At 44.6% G+C, this 22742-nt stretch overlaps 2 protein-coding genes across 5 annotated transcripts in view; both read right to left on the bottom strand.

Moving 5' to 3' along the window:
- LOC115112435 (exostosin-2) overlaps positions 1–6787 on the bottom strand; it is a 30737-nt gene extending 23950 nt beyond the window's left edge. Inside the window, exons 1-8 of one of the 2 annotated variants that reach the window (XM_029639499.2) lie at positions 6603–6787; positions 5639–5960; positions 5242–5465; positions 4961–5050; positions 3802–3918; positions 3419–3614; positions 2528–2667; positions 2274–2367 (exon numbers count right to left, since the gene is read on the bottom strand). In XM_029639499.2, the coding sequence (XP_029495359.1) occupies positions 2274–2367; positions 2528–2667; positions 3419–3614; positions 3802–3918; positions 4961–5050; positions 5242–5465; positions 5639–5953 (1176 nt within the window). In that variant the 5' untranslated portion in view covers positions 5954–5960; positions 6603–6787. Of the gene's footprint in view, positions 1–2273; positions 2368–2527; positions 2668–3418; positions 3615–3801; positions 3919–4960; positions 5051–5241; positions 5466–5638; positions 5969–6602 lie in introns of those variants that run through there. The other variant, XM_029639498.2, reaches the window with a different exon arrangement.
- Positions 6788–7267: 480 nt separating this feature from the next.
- Positions 7268–22742, bottom strand: part of LOC115112434 (diacylglycerol lipase-alpha-like) — a 39620-nt gene continuing 24145 nt past the window's right edge. For 2 of the 3 annotated variants that reach the window (XM_029639494.2, XM_029639495.2), the window contains 9 exons: positions 21836–21913; positions 21469–21549; positions 21095–21237; positions 19321–19389; positions 19158–19230; positions 18812–19020; positions 16130–16256; positions 10761–10933; positions 7268–10444 (listed from right to left, as the gene is read on the bottom strand). In XM_029639494.2, the coding sequence (XP_029495354.1) occupies positions 9379–10444; positions 10761–10933; positions 16130–16256; positions 18812–19020; positions 19158–19230; positions 19321–19389; positions 21095–21237; positions 21469–21549; positions 21836–21913 (2019 nt within the window). In that variant the 3' untranslated portion in view covers positions 7268–9378. Of the gene's footprint in view, positions 10445–10760; positions 10934–12082; positions 14421–16129; positions 16257–18811; positions 19021–19157; positions 19231–19320; positions 19390–21094; positions 21238–21468; positions 21550–21835; positions 21914–22742 lie in introns of those variants that run through there. The other variant, XM_029639497.2, reaches the window with a different exon arrangement.

Raw genomic sequence — 22742 nt, 5'->3', positions numbered from 1 at the left:
GATATAAAGTGTAAAAGTAAAGTTGTCATGGTGAACAATTCTTCATTTAGCACAAACTTGCTTAGGAGGCCATTGTAGTATTACCACGATGACACTCAACTGATCATCAATAGTGGTTCCTGTGGAACTGAGAAATCATACTAGAAGCCAGAATTTCACGACCAGGGTCAAGGGAATGACCCAGTCCACCATCTCTTTCTCTAGCTATACTCTACTGTCTGTCAACTCCTTTTAGACAGGGAGTGTTCAGACAGGATTACATTGGGCTTGGTACTTTTGCTGCAGCCCTGTGATTGACAAGTACTCATTTCAGCTGTACTGATCTAACAAAGCATGTATTCTATTCCTAGGGTCTGACAAACAAGGCTCAGAGGAAAGCCTCAGGTGACCACCACTAACATTTAGCAGCTGTTAAGCACTTAGCTCACAATTTGGGACCGATGTGGATGCTACCACATCAAATGTTGAAATCATTTTTTCCTCCTGAAATGATGCTGCTGGCTACTGATGGATTAGGAGTTTTACATTTGACCTTAGTCGTGAGGCCCTGTATAAGTGAGACAGAATGTCTCAATTATCATTCAATTCAGGACTTAGTAAATCATACAGATAGTCAATCAAAGCTGACATGGAGTCATCATGAGTAAGGCTGTGTTACTCTGACATTTTTTCCACTAATTGGTCTATTGACCAATCACATCAGATTTTTTTCACAGCTGATGTGATTGGTCAAAAGTGAAAAAACCTGGTCCCTGACCAATTAGTGAAAAAAAGATCAACAATGTGTATTTTAGTCATACTAGTCATACTAGGCATATGGTCAGGGACCTTTTAAACCCATAAAGGATGTAGATGACAGTGTGGAATTCAGAACCGCTGAGGAAGGAAAGACAGTGAGTAAATACTTCACTTCAGCTCTTCAATAAGATCAATCAGAAAAGAAAAAAAAGCTCCTACAGCACTTACATTTTTTTAAAGAGAGAAAAAAACAAACAGTTTTACACACATCCAAATTAGTTAAGAGTTGACAATGTGTTGTCCTATACTACTGAAAATGTAGAGTCTTTATGGGGGACCAACTCAGTGTCCTCTCCTCTCCATCCAGTGAATGTGAGTGAGGAGTCTCTCCAGATGTGTGCAGGTGTGGACTGATATGGAATGGGCTCTACAGCACCCCATAAATCCTGGATAAGATGGGCCGTTGTGCGCCGGCCCTACCCCACCCTTACACGTCCTGAGCCCGGCTCCAACACCCTCCTCCCGCCAGTCCTGCAGGGGCCACAGGCACGCACATGGCAGTGACATACCTACGCCTCACCTTCCCCTGGCTTAAGATGTACTCACTACTCAACTCAGACCAATATGATTTGGTTGTGTTCCTCTGATCTCCAGTGAATTGATGTTTATTATCAGTATTTGTTTTACCCCAAACAAACTACAATCCTTCCCCTTATCATCAGTCCTCATCTCTACTAAGAACCTTTTCCTGACAGTCCTGCAGCTATGAAAGACAACTGATTACACATCTCATAGCTAAATTCCAAGCGCTAGACAAGACCGACTGACAGAGAAACACTAAACAGTGGATAAGCATGTCAGATCCCCACAGCCACAGAGACAGGAGGAGGACCCTCAAGGGAAGACATGTTCGAGGCTTGGCAAATGAAACAACTCCAACAGGGTTTCTGAGCTGTGGGGCTGATATGTCTGTTTGGCCAGTCTAATTGGTAAATGGACTAGCGTTGATACAAGGGAATGAGAAACAGCTTGGACGTGCAGAGCTCTCTGAGGGCTTTCACTTCTGTTTATTGAGGCTCAGTTGGACCAGTGAAAGGAGGGGATTTGTCATTGATTTGGCTCGACTGAAACTAACACTGAAGAACATTTATAAGAGCTTTTTTATCAAAATGAGATTGTCTCATGTTCTCAAACAGACAACAGGACAGAAACTCTCGTCCTAAGGGCCCATTACAACGTGTCTCTCACCCTTCAGTCTGCCTGTGTTATGGCTTCCATTGGGCCGACAGTGAGGCACGCGTCTCACAGGTTGGAATGGGAGCGTGAAAGTCACAACTCCGTTGACCCCGTCTTCACACTAACTTAACCTGAGAGGGCCGGAGGCACTTTCTCCTGAGGCGTATTCATCTGGAAATAGACCATTACTACAACTCTATAAAGAGTGCGTTTCCCTATATGTGCATAGAAAAATCCCCAGCAAAGGGATTCAGTCTATTTGAATGTTCGCTGAAGAAAAGCTGTGATCTGACTGTCACCTGTCTTTGCATCTCCTCCACCTGCCTGTGAGGGATACTCTTCAAGATGGTGTACATCTCTGGGAGCTTCTCCTCAGGAATGACCACGGATGCCCTGTACAATACACACGCACAAATGTCAGTCAGTATCAATGGCAAACACAGCCACTGGTATTAAACTAGATCAGAAATCACAATACGAGCTCAGAAAATCTAATGCAGAGATACATGTTGAAGTTGGTTGGAGTGAGATCATGAGCAGTGTCTTAGTGTACCTCTTCCAGTCGAGGACCTCAGAGAAGGGCAGGATGTATGAGTCTGCCAGGATGACAGGGACACAGCCAGCCTGCAGCACATCACTGAGGGTGGCCTGTCCCAGCCGAGCCCCGCGCAGCACCACACAGAACGACGACTCCTGGGGAACACAGATTACAACAAGGTATTACAGTATCATAGCCATATCAACTGTACATGGTTTTATGACATAGCAGTCACCAAACTAAGGAAGCTTAGACGGGTCAAAAACAGACTAACACAATATTAGTGAGCAGCTTGTGTTTGGTCAGAGTCTGATAAAATGACTGCATGAACTGTCGATGTTGCCTCCCATATGGAAGAGTTTAGGGTGGGGAGGGCAATGTCATGGTGGACCAATTACAGACGTTAAAAGTATACAAGCAGGCAACCTAAAATATTATTCTAAAATACAGGCACCACTTATAGCGAACCTTTCCAATGTCAGAGGTGGAGAAGGGTGGTTTCACTGAGATTCTGCCACCCCACCCCTCCACCCCCTCTCCTTGGTGGGACATCTCCCAGATGTGCAGCTAAGCTGCACCCATACCAGATGATAAGCGCACTTCCTGTCTAGACAGGCCAGAGACGGACTGGAGATGCACTCTGAGCAGACAGACAGTGCAGAGAAGCACACTGGCTGACTGACTGCCACAAACATTGCTGTAGTTTCCCAGGTATACCCTGCATAAAGTTACCCACATAGACTGCTAGAATTGACCTAAACAGCTGAGCAGAGCCCTCTTAAATGCATTTAAGTGAAAATGGCCATGCTGATCTGTTAAACAACAATCTCCCCCTAAGCTGTGTAATGTCTACAAGTGTGTGTACATGTTAGTCTAAATGGTAGTAGGTCTCTGTGTGCGTCTCACCTGGAGGATCTGGGGGTAGTCGAACACCTGGCCCTTGTAGCAGCGTTTCCTCGCTGAGGCGACTCCCTGAGAGAGGTTGCTGCACTTGTCCAGGAGGAGCAGAGCTTCCCCGTTCTCCTCCTTCAGCCTCTCCAGCTCTGCCCGGTACTCACGGTGGATGGCCGTCTGAGACGACAGAATGAAGTAGCGCCGGGGCCTGCAGCCGGGACGGGGACACCATTAGAAATCATTTAAAACCATGTGACTGATGATGGTGACTCTAAAAGATAACTTCCCAAATGTTCCCATTGTCACATGAAGTGATGATGCCTGTTGTCTTGCTTGAGGAAGTGATAAGAGCCCTATGCTATGTGCTGAAACAGGGTGGTGGTGTTGCTGCTCACCCAGGCTGTCTCTCGGGCAGCTCCACGTCTGCAGACAGAGGGCTGTACACAGGGATGCTGACGTCATAACCCTGCCTGTAGGTCCACGTGGAGAAGCCTCCCCCTGCAAGCAGAGCCCTATAACACACCAAAAACAAACACACGTATCCAATGTTACACCACTGTCACATAGGCTTACATAGTTAAGACGGAGAGAAGAGACAGCTATACAGAACTTTGCAGCAAGACAATACATGACAGATGTGCAGATGCCCTGGCTATTTCTTGTCATATCTGCTTAACAATGCTATTGAGTAACATGAAGATCATGAGAAGTATTCACATGGATCCTTTAGGAAATCTGTGCATGTAATAGTTATATGAGAATGACGAACAATCTTTATGGCATCCTACCTGTGGATGCAAGCAAAACCTCACCTCACACACAGGCCTATATATACACACACACAGCTGGTTCTGATGAGGCCCCATGCCAAATGGAGCACAGCTGGATGAGCCCAGGAAATTCCCTACAGCTCCAGATAAGTGTTCATCGTCTCAGGGCTTTCTGTTCACAAAACCCACCTTTTCCACCCAAAAGGAGCGAGTAGCCAAGAGCAAGGCTGGGAAACATGACCTCTCTCTGTGGCAGTAAATACCAGGAGATTAGGAGGTCTGCCCGCTCAAGGCCGCTAGAGGTTCTGTCATCTCTGGACTACTTTTAAGTAGTACTTTCATCTTAGTTTAATATTTTTCAAGCCCCCTTGTAATTATATGCAAGTTCTGTAGTTGTGTTGGAGATAAAAGATGGAATTGAATCTGGATTATCTAGTCAAGTCAAACTACAAAATATGGAGCAAAAAATGAATTCAAAAACTGAGTCAATTTAACAAAAACGAGAATAAAAATACAACTATTCTCTGAACATAACATCAGACTAAGGACATGTAAGGAAACTGAAAGCTAAGATAACACCAACACCATGCTTCCCTCTAGTGGTGTCTTGGTAGAACAAAATGTGCCTGGCAGTAACTCTGCTAACAAACACTGATCACTCACACTAGAGTAAATATTGGCTGGAAGGTTGGTTGATGAACCAAAAAATGAAAATGTGAGTTTATCCAACAATATTCAGTGTAATTGACTTTCATTTTTCCTGTGCTGGGTTTATTAAGGTTACCTGTCTCTTGGTACATCAAGGGCTGTGTTGTAGTCTGGAGGTCCTCCAGGTAACATGTTGAACAGAAGGTGGTTCATCCCTTTGTCCCACCTGGAAACAAACATCTTTAGGGGTCAAAAACCTACAAATGTGTGCACTTAGATATCTGAAATGGGCTGATAGATCGATGTGGTAGATGAGAGGTGAGAGGGTAAAGAAGGATAAATACATATGAAGAGAACTCCCAGCTTCGGGGTGGAGGAGATAACAGTGTAACCCGAGCAGTGTGCAGGAAAGGTTACCTGGGGAGCATGGCCAGAGCCTGGGCAGTCTCCCGGATGCGCAGAGAGTTCTGATTGAGCACATCAATAGAGGGCACGAACAGGCATGCCCTGGTGACGTCATCAGTGTAGAACTCACTGTCGGAGATGGCACTGAGCAGGTTATTGTACTCTCGGGACAGGCCTGTGCTGCTTATGGGCACTCCTACCTCATCCACAAAACGCTGCAGAGGATAGATGTACACCTGCCAGACAGACACAGTCATTTCTGATGGTCCACTTTAGCTGCTGTTGGATATAGAACATCCTTCAAGCCTTCAATCATGTGGTTCAAAAGACAAGGTTCAGAGACTAACAATTGCAGATGAAACTAACTTCACATATCTGTAATTTGTGACGTGATGGAGACTAGGCTCACCTTGATTCTATTCTTAGGGTTGTAGCCACATCGATACACATCAAAACAAGTGTGCATTCGGCAGCTAAGGTCCCCTCTCTCAGGAATAGGGTTGGAGACAGGCAGTCGGATGAGAGGTGCATCGTGCACGCTGCGTCGGTCCAGGCCCCAGTCTGCCGTTGATTCGATGGAGTGTGGCCAGAACTGGAACATCCCTGTGGCGATGAGTCCCAGCAGCACCACAGAGAACAGGGTGATGTAGTAGATGCGGTGCTTGGTTTTCATCCGTGGAATCAGAGCCGGGCCCCGTGAACTGTACTTTCCAGACGCGCACATGCTGAGCCTGACCATTCAACCAATTTGAGAAAGAGCGAAATATTAGCATGGCTCCTGGTCCATTGACACACTGCCGGGGTATGTATCAACAGTCTAAAATGGCTTCCTCTCCTAAATGAAATGAAGCCATTTTAGACTACTGTCATAGTTACAGCAATAAATAAACAAGTTAATGTAACGTTACTTGGCCTTGCCAAAACGAGCCAAGCAGGTCTCGTTATACAAAACTACATGACAACTTAGAACACTAGCTGTCAATCAATCAAAGGCATTCTAGTGAGGTAAAGCTAGCTAACGACAACAGGCCAAACTGAACTAGCTAATGTAGCAAACCATATAACTGAAAATACTCTGGCAGCAAATGAGCTAACTCAATTTAGCGAGCAGACTGGTTGGCAAGCTACATTGACGTTCAATGATTTCTTAACTGATTCGCTTTAAACCAACTTATTTTCGTCGGTGTTTATTATAAAACACCACGGAAGAAATGTATATAGCTAGCTAACATCACACTTCAAAATAAACAGAAATCTTGAAAAGTAAACGCAAGTAACGTTAGCCAGCTAGCTGCAAGCGTAGCTACCTACGCGTTAGCTGGGTAGCAGGTTTAGCCAGCGGCAGCAGACTTTGATTTGATCAGTAAACTTACCTTCACGCTTGACCGGTGCAGAGTCGATCACAAACTGTTAATTCATACCCTCTTCTTAGCTAAGCGGCAAGCCAATCGTGTATAGTTTCTATACATTTAACGTTAGGTAGATAGCTAATTAAACGTTGTTGATGTTATCTTGTGAATGATTAGATTTCCGGAAGTGGAACCCTTCTTCGCCTGTCCGAAACCCGTGGGCTACTCTGCATGCACTGGCTGTAGTGCCACCTACTAAGGCGGGGTATCATCACACCCACCCAGTAGCATACATAGATGCATCTTTCACAAGGTTCGTTGTTTTTCTCTGCTGAATTAATTATACCCTCTTTAACTTGATTTGTGAATGGATAGCTATAACCTGGCATGAAATACCTATATACTCGTTCTACAATTAACACAATAATACATTATAATTTACATGTGAATATTTACTTGAATGTGCAATCAACGGAAGCATGTCCTCAGACATCCAGATAGTTTGAAGTGTTCTAGGCCCTAAAGCCAGCTGACATCTGGGCTGTTTGGTATCAACCTACATATGTTTTCCCACTATTCTCCACTGCCCATCACCGTAATGGTAGGCATATCTAGCTCAAAATATGCGGCCTGTTGAAGGTTAGCAAATAGAAAACCTCTCGACTTGAAAAAAAAAAAAGTTCCAGTAATTTTCCTTAAATTGGTTTTGCTTTATTCCATTACAGGCAGGGCAGTGAGAGGTGGCGGGGGTTAAATACATTCTCAATCTGGGACAGGAAGAGAAGAGTAGCAAACCAGGTAAACATGGACAAGACATAAAAAATTCAATTATCTGTCAACACAGAAAAATGAGTAATCAATTCTGCCAATAATCAGTCATATAGATCTTTCTCACTAAATAGATTCCTTTTTCCCTGCATACATTTGTACTTTTTCTATATATGTCAATATTGATATAGATTTGTAATATACCTGTTATCATAGTCATTTTCTATGTTATTCTATTTTCATTTCATCTTTTTTTATAAAAAACAAAAACAAAGACAGGAAACAAGACATCTGCATTTAAAGAATGACAAATAAGACACTGCTGTACATGTTATGGTGAAAAGGGAATGTGGCATCTTCCTATGGTGGTGCTGATAGGCTGCTGAGGGGAGAACGGCTCATAATAATGGCTGGAACAGAGCGAATGGAATCAAACACATAGAAACCATGTGTTTGATACCTTTCCACGAATTCCGCTCCAGCTATTACCCCAATTAAGGTGGCACCAACCTCCTGTGAGGTTCACACCCAGTACTTTTTCACTTGGACAGAGTTATTTTCCCACAGAGATATATCCTTATTTTGAGAGTCGGCTGAAATGCACCAGCTTTTCCCAGCAACTGAAAGCAGAACTCATAGAAAGAAAACCACACTGTTACAAGAGTAATAATAAGGATAATAATACCATCAATAAGAGTAAGAAACAACAGCTATAAATAATGTAGTATGTTTGATCCAACCAATACAACTGATATGAAATATGTTTGTCAAATGTAGTGAAAGTGGCCACTACAACCCGTACAGTTCAACCTCGATATGCTTGAGACGAACCAGTTTAAAGGGAACCAAAGACTTAGAAGTCATTGACATAATTGTGTACCACAGCAAGACCCCTTTAAGAGGAACAATCTCCTACAGTGCATCTCATGTTTTTTTATAGCATAATTGGCTTGGTACAAACACTTGGAGAGAGACATGTTTTGGGAGATATGTGCCATGGCAGTGGTGTTGGGATAGCTTCCTCATCCTCTCCAGGGTGTATTAACACCGTTTGAACGGGAATAGACTGATTGGCTATTAAAAGGGAGCGATACCAAAATGTATCTTCTCCCTCTCAGAGTTAAACTTGAAACCTGTATCTTTGTTTTGTGAAAGTGTACATTTTGCAGTATTTCACAAACAAACAATATCACACTTTATAAATACATTTGGCAATACACTTTTGGGCAAAAAGGGGGCAAATTGTGCATTTTGATGTGTGTGAGATGGTCTGTATGTTAGTAAGAGTTACTGACTGACAAGTGAGTTCTGTTTAAAAAAATACATGAATACTACATTCCTCATGCTATAAAAGACAACCAAAGACCAAAAACCACATTCTTAACATTTGTCACAATCACTGTTTTAAGACCCATCAATTCTCTATGATCTACACTCCTTCTCTTCCACACGGTCATTTCCTGATAGACCTGAGAAACAAAACCACAACGTCTTCTCTCTCTCTCCTCTCTATTGTTCAGCATCTGTCTCCGTTTTTTTTACTTTCCTGATATTAAAGATGAATAAGCTTTAGGCACTGATGAGGGAGGAAGGTGAGTTGTGCCACCTAGTGTCTAACTCCTCCCTGTCCCTGTTCAGTTGTCTCCCATTTGATAAAGTCACGTCACTGCAGGGCTGTATGCTACCATGTGTTGATGTGAGATAGTGTGTGTTGGAATGACAGTCAGTGGTGAGGCTATTCACCCCAAAGCACAACAGGCCCCTGGCATGCAGACAGAGATTAAAATGTATTATTACAATAGTAGTGAAAATGCTTTACACAGCTTTTGACACCTGAAAATGGAACAAGAGTTTTTCATCTCAGTCTTATTCATTATGGTCTGCCATGTCATGTCTTTGTAAGGTGCTGTAACAGTATAGCAGATTGCATTCCATCGCATGCATGTTCAGTGATACTTTAACATCAGATAGATGCAGCAACGGAATAAGGAAAGAGGAGAGAGAAAGAGTCATGGAGGGACTGAGTGGGCCACTATACCATAGACGCCAGTGTGTTTTCTTCAGGGTAGGGACAGGGAGTGGAGGTTCGTAGTGAGTGAGTGGGAGGAGGTGCTCCGTCGGCGGGAGAGAGGTCATTGAGCTCACCAGAGGAAGAGAGGGGGAATGAGGGTGAGAGGGAGATGCCAGAGGAAGGGTCAGCAGATCCAGCAAAGGTACGCGGGGGCTTGGGGACCAGGTTAGGCTCAATTGTGGCCCGAGCCAGAAGCTGTGTATCGTCCCCCCTCTGTCCTTCCCCTGGCCCCTCTCCCTGACCATACGACCCCCGACCGGACTCAGACTCCCCGTCAGACAACTCCAGAGGTGGTGAGCCACTGCCATCCAGCCTAAAGAGAGAGTCCAGGTACTGTGCAAACTCCAGCACTGCCTGACTAGGGTTGCCGTTGGACAGCTGGGCTTGAGGACTGGAGGGCGGCTGTGACTCTCCTGTCTCCCACCCTTCTGCCTCTACTCCCTCCTCCTCCCCATGGCTGATCCGTGGGTTGAGGGGAGCGTTAGGGGTGCTGCCTGGGCTGTAAATGCCAGGCATTTGATGGCAAGGGGTGGCACAAGGCTCTTTTTGTGTGAAAGGCTGACCTATGACACTCTGGGCCAGTGGTGCTGGAGAGTGGTGGCCACTATAGCGCGGGGTGGAAGGGGAAAGGCGCATGGGGTAGTCTGGGGTGGAGCCAGATCCCAGAGGAGTGAAGTAAGGTCCTGCCTCTCCCAGCTCGTGCTCTGGGGTGGCCTGGTAGAGGCAGTCGGCAGCCAGCAGCTCAGTGCGGGAGCTGAGAGAGGGGTTCTCCTCAGGGATAGGTGCATTCAGTTGGAAGGGGAGGCACCCCAGCATGGGTGAGCCCCTGAGTGCAGCTGAGGAGCGTCGGGAGTCCAGGCTGTAGAGGGACTCTGCATCTGACAGGCTCTCCATCACGGCCAAGGGGGCGTGGCGGTCCCTCAGCTCCACAGTAAGGCGCTCCCTGGCCCCCTGCAGAACCACTGACACTGGGGGAGGGGGGCACTCCGCAAAGCCATCCAGTGATATCTCAGAGCGAGCACAGGAACTGAGAGGGAAAGAGGAGGAGTGCAAAATAAAGGGTAATGGTAGCTAAAATGTAAAAACAGCCTGCACAGCATTTTTAGACATGACCCTAAGCATGATGGCATGTTAATTGCTTAATTGACTCAGGAACCACACATGTGGAAGCACCTGCTTCAATATACTTTGTATCCTTCATTTACTCAAGTGTTTCCATTATTTGGGCAGTTACCTGTACACATGCATGAGATTTTGATTACACAGTCAGTCAGTCAGCCATACATGTTCCCAGTCTCTGCCCAGACCCTCCCAAAGCTCCACCCATATCCCAGTGGACTAACCGAACACTGCTGTTCCTGCGGTGTTGGGTGGTTGGGGTGGGTTGTTGGGTGGCAGGAGGCGGGGCGGCTGCCATGAAGATGGTCTCTGGGTTCAGGTCCACCTCGGTTGGGCTCACCATTACCTTAGCAGCCGACAGCAGGGCTGTCTTCCCTTTGTTATAGTTCTCCAGCACCTGTCAATAACACGGTAGGAGGAGCAGTCAATTTACTGCTACCAGCATTGTAGACATTATTGACTGATTTGGAGGCTCTGGAAGGACTGAAGGAGGGAGAGCAGTAACAGTGAACAGTAAGGAGAATTTACGTGCTGTAGAACTGGAATTGCCTGTATATATGTGACAGGTAGGCTAGTACAGGAAAAAGTGAATGTTAAGATTATTGAAAACAAGGCATTGGAGACAAGTCAATACTGTGTCAAGTGAAGGGAAAGATGAAGGTCAGAAACACTAAGTCCATCCACCCTCATTTGTTTAAGCATGGTACTTGAATACTGAACAAACCTGAATAGCACAGGCAAACACCAAACCCGAGTAGATACCAAAGTCATGCACTATACCCCTAGATACAAATCCCAGACTTTCACCTTACATGTTGCTGCACAAGTATTCCATAATATGTATGCCTACGCAGATGTATGTGTGGTGTGTACACCCTAAGTAGGTTACTCATCTAAACAGATGAAAAATAAAAGGAGAGCAGAGAGAGCACAGACAACAGTTACTACACACACATGGTAATCACGTCCCCACACAGAGAGCACAGACAACAGTTACTACACACATGGTAATCACGTCACCACACAGAGAGCACAGACAACAGTTACTACACACATGGTAATCACGTCCCCACACAGAGAGCACAGACAACAGTTACTACACACATGGTAATCACGTCCCCACACAGAGAGCACAGACAACAGTTACTACACACTCATGGTAATCACGTCACCCCACAGAGAGCACAGACAACAGTTACTACACACTCATGGTAATCACGTCACCCCACAGAGAGCACAGACAACAGTTACTACACACTCATGGTAATCACGTCACCACACAGAGAGCACAGACAACAGTTACTACACACTCATGGTAATCACGTCCCCACACAGAGAGCACAGACAACAGTTACTACACACTCATGGTAATCACGTCACCACACAGAGAGCACAGACAACAGTTACTACACACTCATGGTAATCACATCACCATACAGAGAGCACAGACAACAGTTACTACACACTCATGGTAATCACGTCCCCACACAGAGAGCACAGACAACAGTTACTACACACTCATGGTAATCACGTCACCACACAGGTAAATATGTTATTCGTCTTTAATGAGTTAAAACACAAAATGAAAAAAAGCATTATTCAAAAGCATACAATATCATTAATAAATATGAAAACATGTGGATCACAAGCCATGCATTTTCTTAAACACATTGTGACATGGAATACAACATTTCAATATGAAAATGACAAATGGCTATAATGAAACATGAAAGTAAATGATAATGGGAGTTAACATTGAACAAACATGGATGGTATTGGTATGAAAGCTGTGTGTAACAGGAAGAGATGGACAGAGAGGGATGTGAGTAAAAACAGTCAGCTAATGATGGGCGTCAATCAGCATAGAAAAAACTAAATGAAGTCCAGTACTTTCCTGGACATATTTATAGAACATACTGAGAACCAGGCGAAAGACCAATAAGGCAGCAAGCAGCATGACCTTAATATTTCCATAGCAACAACAACAACAGAAAAAGGCACATCACCAACACCCCAGCAGCACCATAGGGGACACAATCAGAAACAAAGCCACCAAGATCAAATACTGTAAAACACATCAACCAGTAGGTGCATCTCCCACAGCGCAGAACAGTACCAGGGAAGTACTGTTCTGCCTCCATGACCAGTGCTTGACTTGGACTGAAATAGGTGCTGGCACTCATTTTGAGAGCTGGTACTGTTCACATTTAGGTGCTTGAGCTAGGAAAAGGAGCACAAGCAGTAGAAAATGTGAGGTGCAGGTATTCAGCTCTGGTGAGCTCCTGCCCAAGTCAAGCACTGACCATGACTAATAGACAAGCACGTCCTCCCTCTTTGTAACGAACCCATTGAGATATATTATTAGGTCAATTTATCTTTTGACTAATTATATCAATGAATTGAGCATAAACGAGGCCTAGCTTAGTGCTCCATCATCTCACTAATATAAAGTGAACTGGTCTGAATGGTGGGAGGTTATTTCAGGCTGGTCAATCTATTCAAGTAGTCATCACTGTCAGGTAACAGGCTACTCTAATATAAAACCAGCCATTAGAATCTATTTGATGTGACCACACAGTCTACAGGAGCCTGGTTACCAGTCTGTTTGTGCCATCATGCCAACTGTGGGGGAATCAGAGGACTCAGAGACACTTAGCACATCCTCCTTACTCAGGACACCTTGAGCTGCCAATTTGCAACAGCAGGAGGCCACAAGGAATAACGAGGAGGGGTTAGTGTTGGAGAAATGGGGGTAACCATGGAAACCTCACTGCATCTAGAGAAAAGTGTGTATTAGTTAGTAAGTAGGGTGTGTGGTGGTTTCTCAATCTGAACAATTTGAAGCTAAAGCAAAGAGCAAGACAGGGTTTGTAAGACTGAAGAGGCAGAGGAGGACTGTGAGCTGGAGAGGCAGAGACTAATGTTAAACCAGAAGATTTGGGATAGGTAGTGGGAGGGTGGTGGATGGTGGATTTGAAGAGTCTACTTGGGTAGATGAAGGGGTATTGGATAGTACAGGTTCAGCGGGGCTTGGTGGAAGTGTACACCTGTAAGAGGAGGGGGTCTGTCTGCCATGATTGTGGGGGAAAGGGTAGGTCTGTTTGGGGGATACTTGATGCTTGAGGGAAAGAGAGTGGGTGTGACAGAGGTGTAGAGAACAAGTCAGTTTTCTGAGTAGAGGGGCCATTCGATAATTGGGAGACGGCGGGTTGGTCTATGTGGGAGACGGCGGGTTGGTCTATGTGGGACACGGCGGGTTGGTCTATGTGGGAGACGGCGGGTTGGTCTATGTGGGAGACGGCGGGTTGGTCTATGTGGGACACGGCGGGTTGGTCTATGTGGGACACGGCGGGTTGGTCTATGTGGGACACGGCGGGTTGGTCTATGTGGGACACGGCGGGTTGGTCTATTTGTGGGGAGGTATTTGATGGTTCAGTGGGGGAAAGACTACCCATAGGAGGAGGGGTAGAGTGTGTTTGGGGAACAGATGCAGTATCTGTAAGAGGGGTAGATGGCAGCTCTATTTTGGGGGTAGAGGGACAATCTGAAAGAGAACAGGGAGAGGAAAGGTCTTTGCGGGTATCAGAAGATGTATTTGAAAGAGGAGAGAAAAAGAGTGGGTCTTTCTTGGTATCAGAAGAGCTATCTGAAAGAAGAGAGGGACAGAGTGAGTCTTTGTGGGGGTTAGAGGAGGTATCTGAAAGAGGAGAGGGAGAGAGTGAGTCTTTGTGGGCGTTAGAGGAGGTATCTGAAAGAAGAGGTGTAGAGGGCAGCTCTGTTTCAGAGGTTATGACCACAACAGTGCTGGCTGGTTGGCCCTCATCCTCCATCTCCATTGGCTCTGCACCTGCCTGCTCAGAACTGAGACCAAATGGTTCCAGTACCTGCAGAGACATCATAAGTATCACACAGACATACAAACACACCACTGCAGTTTCAATCACACAACACCATGCTTACACCAATACCCAACACACAGCAGACACAGTCCAACACCAATGCAGTTCCATCAGAGTAACCTCAGTATAGCCTAAGCGTGGAGCAGACCAGACAGAACATCCAGCACACCATCAGTGAACAGCACCCTTCACCAGCTACAGCACAAGAAAACATGAGGTTAGTTGTAACTATTAATTGAAAACATACAATTGTTAGGAAAGCTATTACAGACAGAAACCTACAAACACATTCATATACATACAGTTGAAGTCGGAAGTTTACATTACACTTAGGTTGGAGTCATTAATACTTGTTTTTCAACCTCTCCACACATTTCTTGTTAACAAATTATAGCTTTGGCAAGTCGGTTAAGACATCTACTTTGTGCAGGACAAGTAATTTTTCCAACAATTGTTTACAGACAGATTATTTCACTATCACAATTCCAGTGGGTCAGAAGTTTACATACACTAAGTTGACTGTGCCTTTAAACAGCTTGGAAAATTCCAAGCTTCTGATAGGCTAATTGACATCATTCGAGTCAATTGGAGGTGTACCTGTGGATGTATTTCAAGGCTACCTTCAAACACAGTGCCTCTTTGCTTAAATCAAATTAAATTAGCAATGACCAAGTCTGGTTCATCCTTGGGAGCAATTTCCAAACGCCTGAAGGTACCACCTACATCTGTACAAACAATAGTATGCAAGTATAAACACCATGGGACCACGCAGTTGTCACACCACTCAGGAAGGAGACGCGTTCTGTCTCCTAGAGATGAACGTACTTTGGTGTGAAAACTGCAAATCAATCCCAGAACAACAGCAAAGGACCTTGTGAAGATGCTGGAGGAAACCGGTACAAAAATATCTATATCCACATTAAAAAAGTATATCGACATAACCTGAAAGGCCGCTCAGCAAGGAAGAAGCCACTGCTCCAAAACCGCCATAAAAAAGCCAGATTACGGTTTGCAACTGCACATGGGGAAAAAGATCGTAATTTTTGGAGAAATATCCTCTGGTCTGACAAAACAAAAATAGAACTGTTTGGCCATAATGACCATCGTTATGTTTGGAGGAAAAAGGGGGAGGCTTGCAAGCCAAAGAAAACCATCCCAACTGTGAAGCACGGGGGTGGCAGCATCATGTTGTGGGGCTTCACGGTTGGGATGGTTTTTGTGTGACCAAAATTATGGTGACCAAATACTTATTTTCCACCATAATTTGCAAATAAATTCATTAAAAATCCTACAATGTGATTTTCTGGATTTTTTTTCTCATTTTGTCTGTCATAGTTGAAGTGTACCTATGATGAAAATTACAGGCCTCTCATCTTTTTAAGTGTGAGAACTTGCACAATTGGTGGCTGACTAAATACTTTTTTGCCCCACTGTATACTTCCGACTTCAACTGTAGAACATTCATCCAGTGTCATCACCTGCCAACTCAGTGCATGAATGAGGTTGGATTAATTGATACTTCCCTCAGTGCACTTCACCAGGGCTCCGCTACCTTATTCTGTCACCTTTCCCAACAGAGCATCTGACCAGGACCCCTACAATCTCATTATCTACAGGAAACCTCCACTCATCCCATCCAACACACAAAGGAAACCCAGACAGACATGGACAGTGTATCTATTATATTCACAGACCTTGTTGAGTCCCTCCATCACCATGTGAGGCATGTGCTCGTTTAGCATGGCAGGGGAGATGATGACCTCGTTGAAAGACTTGTTATCCCCCCAGAGAGCTGAGTAGGTGGGCTCCTCCTGTCCACAGCTACACACAGAGAGAAGGGCATGCTAAATTATATACGCAGCAAAATGATGTATGCATGCACATTTATACCAAAAGTCATGTCTGCGTAAAGCCAGTCTTTTCCCTCGTACAGTTTCTATCCAATTAGCATAAAACATGTCACACTAGATGTGTACTAAACTGACTGGTAGAATACACTGTCCTCACCCACCTGGACGAAAGGAATGCATGTGAGGATGTTGTTCATCAACTACAATACCGCTAAGCTCACCGCCTTGGGACTGAACTCCTCCCTATGCAACTGGGTGCTGGACTTCCTGACGGGCTGCCCCCAGGTGGTGAAGGTAGGCAACATCACCTCCTTCACACTGATCCTTAACACGGGAGCCCCACAAGGGTGCATCCTCAGTCCCCTACTGTACTCCCTGTATACCCGTGACCGGGTGGCCTCACAGTCCCAACTCCATCATCAAGTTACTGATGTGACAAGACGGTCTACAGAGAGGAGGCAGGCATTCTTACGGCGTGGTGCCAGGTAAACAACAAATCCCTCAACGTCAGCAAAACAAAGGAGCTGGTTGTGGACTTCAGGAGGAACCAGGCTGAGCACGCTCCCATCCTCATCAACAGGGCAGCCCTGGAGACGGTCAAAAAAAAGTTAATCGGCATAAACATCTCCAAGAAGCTGAAATTGTCAAACCACACAGACGCCGTGGTGAATATGCTTCAGCGCATAAAGCGGCGGGAAGGATAATTGGTATAGATCAAGAATCAGCCACCAACCTGCACACAAAAACCCATCCTCCTAAAACTTGAAAGTATTTTACAGGACACTACTCATCCCCTTCACTCAAAACAGATAGATATGGGACTCTTTCATTCCAACAGCCATTAGGCTGTATAATAGAGAATCTGTTGGTCCCTCCAGTATACAGCATATTGCACTTTCACTTTAAACGTGTAGCTATGGCACTTTGAATTAATTATTTTGTGTAGTTTCATGTTTTATGTAAAGTATTTTTAAGCACATGACCAAACAAATTTCCCCCTAGTGGGATAATAAAGTTGATCATAATCTCTGAAGGAGGCACGACAGCAACTCTTCAACCTCAAGAGGCTGAAGAAATTTGGCCTGTCCCCGAGTGCCCTTAGTGTTCTTTAGGAGCACCATCGAGAGCATACGGTTGGGCTGCATCACAGCCTGGTACGGCAACTCCGCCACCACTGACCGCAAGGCTCTACAGAGGGTGGTACGCTCAGCCGAACGCACCATCGGGTGCACACTGCCTGCCCTCCAGGACACCTACAACACAAGGTGTCGCAGAAAGGCCTTGAGACACAGCCTGTTCTCCCTGATTTCAACAATCAATATAGGTGCATCATGGCAAAAACTGACAGACTGGCCAATAGCTTCTAACCCCAGATCATCAGGCTGCTGAATAGCCACCAATAGGCTGCTACCTGCTCCCCCTGCCCCTCTCCTGCCCCCGGACTTCATTTGACCTCCGCCGCAACAGACATTTATCCCCCCGTCAACTCACAATGGACATTTATCATTGTTACTCACTCTATAGAGAAGTATCCTTGTTTATACACTTCACTACTTTTAACTGCAGCAGCTGTAGATCATTTAAAACTAGCTGTAAATGTGTGTATAAACTACAGTTCAAAAGTGTGGGGTCATTTAGAAATGAGAAATGAAGGCTATTCTATGTGAGAAATTGCCAAGAAACTGAAGATCTCGTACCATGCTGTGTACTACCTTCACAGAACAGCGCAAACTGGCTCCAACCAGAATAGAAAGAGTGGGAGGCCCCAGTGCACAACTGAGCAAGAGGACAAGTACATTAGAGTGTCTAGTTTGAGAAACAGACGCCTCACAGAACAAGAACAAGAATAGACTGACGAGTTTCATAAGAAAGTAATTTGTTTCTGGCCATTTTGAACCTGTAATCGAACCCACAAATGCTGATACTCAACTAGTCTAAAGGCCAGTTTTATTGCTTCTTAAATCAGAACAACAATTTTCAGCTGTGCTAACATAATTGCAAAAGTTTTTTTTAAATAATCAATTAGCCTTTTAAAATGATCAACTTGGATTAGCTGACACAACGTTCCATTGGAACACAAGTGTGATAGTTGCTGATAATGGGCCTCTGTACACCTATATATATACTTAAAAAAAAAAATTCTGCCGTTTCCAGCAACAATAGTAATTTACAACATTAACAATGTCTACACTGTACATCTGATCAATTTGATGATATTTTAAATGGACAAAAAATGTGCTTTCCTTTAAAAAAAAAGACATTTCTAAATGACCCCAAACTTTTGAACGGTAGTGTATATACAGTATATGCTGTCCTGTGATCTTTTTCTATTCTATTTTTTAAAACTTTGTATTACTACTATATTAGTATTACTACTAATATTATTTGTACTATTGTTTCACTCACTTCTCTTTGACCTGCATTGTTGGTCAGAGGATTCCACAGTACCCTGAAATGAAATCTGTGACCCTGTGAATGTGACAAATAAACTTTCTTGTGCCATCATTGTAATGCCAGGGCTCTTACCATGTCTCTGAGGGGTGGTTGTGGACCACGTGGATGACCTTGCCCGGGGGGTAGAGGGGGGTGGAGGCTGACAGGGCGATGCTGAGATCACTGGGATGCAGCCAGAGACGGGTGCTGGGGGGCACGGGGGCTGTCTGGGGCTGGGGGCCGTCGTCCACAGGCAGCTCGGACTTAGGAATGCACTTAGTTCCCCCTGCAATGATCCTCCACTGGCAGGGAGATATCAGCAGTTACAACCTATACTGATAGCAGTTAGAGCACAGTGTTGATGCTTCCTTTCTGTAGAATATACAGGGTTTGATCACACACACACAGTTTGCTATCTAATTAGAAATACATGCGCTACCTTTGGCTTGTCGCTCTTCTGTAAGACTTCCAGCAGGTGGCGCCGAAACCCCTCCAACTGAGAGAGACCAATCCTATGAGACAAACAGGAGAGAAATGAGTACAGCTGTACATCATGACATACGATACTTGAAATAGGTGGGGTTTCTACATAGATGACATACCTTGGGACAAGGTCCTTTCCCAAAACGACAGAAGTGACAAACTCTTTGGAGTACTCCATGGCATCCTCACTGTAGAAACAAAACGATGAGGAGAGTCAAATCAAATGTTATTGGTCACATACACATATTTAGCAGATGTTACAGAGGTGTAGCGAAATGCTTGTCAGAGACACAAAAAGAGAAAGAGGATGTAAAAAAAGGAAGAGCGGGTCAGAAAAACTAAGTGTTTGTCTAGTAAGAGTGTGATGTGTACTCTCTTTCCCTCCGCCACCACTGAAACTGTTGCTGCTGAATTTCCAGCCAGATGTTTTCCACACACAAAAATCACGAGCTAAATAATTAAACATCTCTCCACAGCAAACGTCGATGTGTAGAGGCATCAAGGCCCGCGATGAGTTGCCCTTCGATAAAAAGCATTCAAGATAGACAGTGGTGTCATAAACGGGATTGGGATCTAATCAATATCAATACATGAGATCAGAGACAAACAGGCTAGATCACGAGTCACGACTGACAAATATGAAGAAGAAAAAAGATTTCAGCACAGAAAACACTGGTGTATACAGAGATGATGCTTCTGAGTTCCCTGCTTTATGCTATAATCTAGAAACTGGAGGACTTGACAAAAGGCCTCTACCTCATCTGATCAGCAGAGATAATCTAGAACCAGTTCTAACCACAAATTACCTTCTCAGAACAGCACTGGACTGGCAGAGCACTGGAACAGGGCATATGTTCACACAACCTCTTTCACTATGAGTTACATTGCAAATCCAGTTTGAGGGGACTGGCCGCTTTATAGAGGTTATTCAGCTTTGCCACAAGGCAAAAAAAAACAAGCCCCGTAATAGAGCCTAATATCTACTGAAAGAAACGAGCCCCATAATAGAGCCTAATATCTACTGAAAGAAACGAGCCCCATAATAGAGCCTAATATCTACTGAAAGAAACGAGCCCCATAATAGAGCCTAATATCTACTGAAAGAAACAAGCCCCATAATAGAGCCTAATATCTACTGAAAGAAACAAGCCCCATAATAGAGCCTAATATCTACTGAAAGAAACAAGCCCCATAATAGAGCCTAATATCTACTGAAAGAAACGAGCCCCATAATAGAGCCTAATATCTACCGAAAGAAACGAGCCCCATAATCGAGCCTAATATCTACTGAAAGAAACAAGCCCCATAATAGAGCCTAATATCTACCGAAAGAAACTAATCGAGCCTAATATCTACTGAAAGAAACAAGCCCCATAATAGGAAAGCCCCATAATATCTACGGAAAGAAACGAGCCCCATAATAGAGCCTAATATCTACGGAAAGAAACGAGCCCCGTAATAGAGCCTAATATCTACGGAAAGAAACGAGCCCCATAATAGAGCCTAATATCTACGGAAAGAAACGAGCCCCATAATAGAGCCTAATATCTACTGAAAGAAACGAGCCCCATAATAGAGCCTAATATCTACTGAAAGAAACGAGCCCCATAACAGAGCCTAATATCTACTGAAAGATGGACATGTTACACAGTGATCTTATGACGGTTGAAGGTGAGCGTTTCAGTGTGCGTGTTGAGTATTATTGGTAATTTCTTTCTCAATACAATTCCAGGGGATGGGAATGGGATATGGATGTCTGATGCAAAGTTCTCTTGATCAGAGTAGGTCTTGGTGCTTTCTGTCCTGTTGCAATAGCTACAAGTGGCTACAAGCAATGGGCCGAGCAACTACATCTACCATATGGTTTGATGACATGATGAAGGCCATATTTACCTCAGAAGGCCACCTGGTGGAGAGTAGGAGTAGCACTGCAGTGTGGGGTACTGGGGGCGGAGCAGGAAGGACAGGATGGCTGCAGTACCAGCACCAAGGGAGTGTCCCACTATCACCAGCCCGTAGTGCATGGTTCCCTTACCCTGAGAAAAACATTCGGATTAGACTTGTATACACGTATACACACACACACACACACACACACACACACACACACACACACACACCCTTCAACAAAATCTTCTATTTCTTCTAATGCTCTGATCCCATGAAAGTGTTAGTTATGCAAACCTATTACATTTCAACCAATATGCACAAATCCTTTCAACCACACTCCACACTGAGACATATGCACATATTCATCACTCATGTACCAAATCTCTTCCAAAGGCTTGTGACAAGATCATTTCCTGCTCCAGTTTCTTCTTAATGTACTCTGCTGAGTAAACCATCCCCTGAGAGAGGAAGAGAAGGAGGGAGGGAATAGGGGAGAGAGAGAGAGAGAGAGGCAGACTAATATTCCATTCATTTTTTCTTCACTTCAGCATCTTTATTAAATCATTTTAATATCCACTCATTTTACATCTATAAATCATTCCACTTTTGAGAAGTGAAATGGTCCCTGTGCTTTGGGAGCACATTGGACCAATATCTCTTGGGGATGGCTTGTAACAAAGGGTGAAGAGACACCCAAGGGAACCTCTGATTTGACTAGGTCTGGCTGGGTGAATGCATTCTTACCTTGTGGCCCAGCCAGTTTCCATGCTGCTCCTCCACTGGCAGACGCTCAGAGTCCCCTGTGAGATCAGTCAGGGCATCCTAACACACACACACACACACACACGTTATGATACTACTACATGCACTTAAAGAGATTCTCTGGTACTTTTGTAAACTTTTTAGCGACTAGTTCTGAAAGTAGCACTCACGAGCCAAAAGTGGTCCCTGAAAACTGCGTACTACTTCACATGTGCAGATATGTACGCCATATCATTGCTCTCGGTCTCCCAGCAACCTCGTTGGATTACACTGGACAGGCCTATGCTAGCTGTCAGTCAGAGGCAGGTAGCCTAACGGTTAGAGCGTTGGGACAGTAACCGAAAGGTTGCTTGTTCGAATCCCCATGTTGGAAACGTGGAAAAAAATCTGCCGTTCTGCCCTTGATCAAGGCAGATGTCGATTAAGGCAGCCACACGGAACCTCTCTGATTTAGTTATTGGGTTAAATATGGAAGACACATTTCGGGTGAATGAATTCAGTTGTGCCACTGACTAGGTATCCCTTTTCCCTTTCAAATGCGAGGGACTGAACTCATTGGTCAGAACTCAAATTGCTAGGGGGCTGGGCCAAATTGGGGGAAATGTAGAGAAAATGGCACGGCACAGCTTGAAGGAAACAGTCGCTTTCAAACTAGGGATTTCGTGGCTAATTGAGGTGAGACAGTAATTCTGCTCATAGATTATGCATGTATGAACTACACATTGACACATCTAGACCAAATCTGGAGGTTTAAAAAATACTTTCTTAGTTGCCAGAGAATGTCTTTATTGGAGGAGGTGATAACAAAAGATGAAAGACAGGAGAGACAGAGTGTGTGTGTGTGTGTGTGAGAGAGAGAAAAGGTGCTCCATTTCCTTAAGTAAAGAAA

Source organism: Oncorhynchus nerka, linkage group LG27 (genome assembly GCF_034236695.1).
Source record: "Oncorhynchus nerka isolate Pitt River linkage group LG27, Oner_Uvic_2.0, whole genome shotgun sequence".
Lineage (NCBI taxonomy): Eukaryota > Metazoa > Chordata > Actinopteri > Salmoniformes > Salmonidae > Oncorhynchus > Oncorhynchus nerka.
Note: the sequence above shows the minus strand (reverse complement) of the source record. Positions and strands in the feature narration are given on the sequence as shown.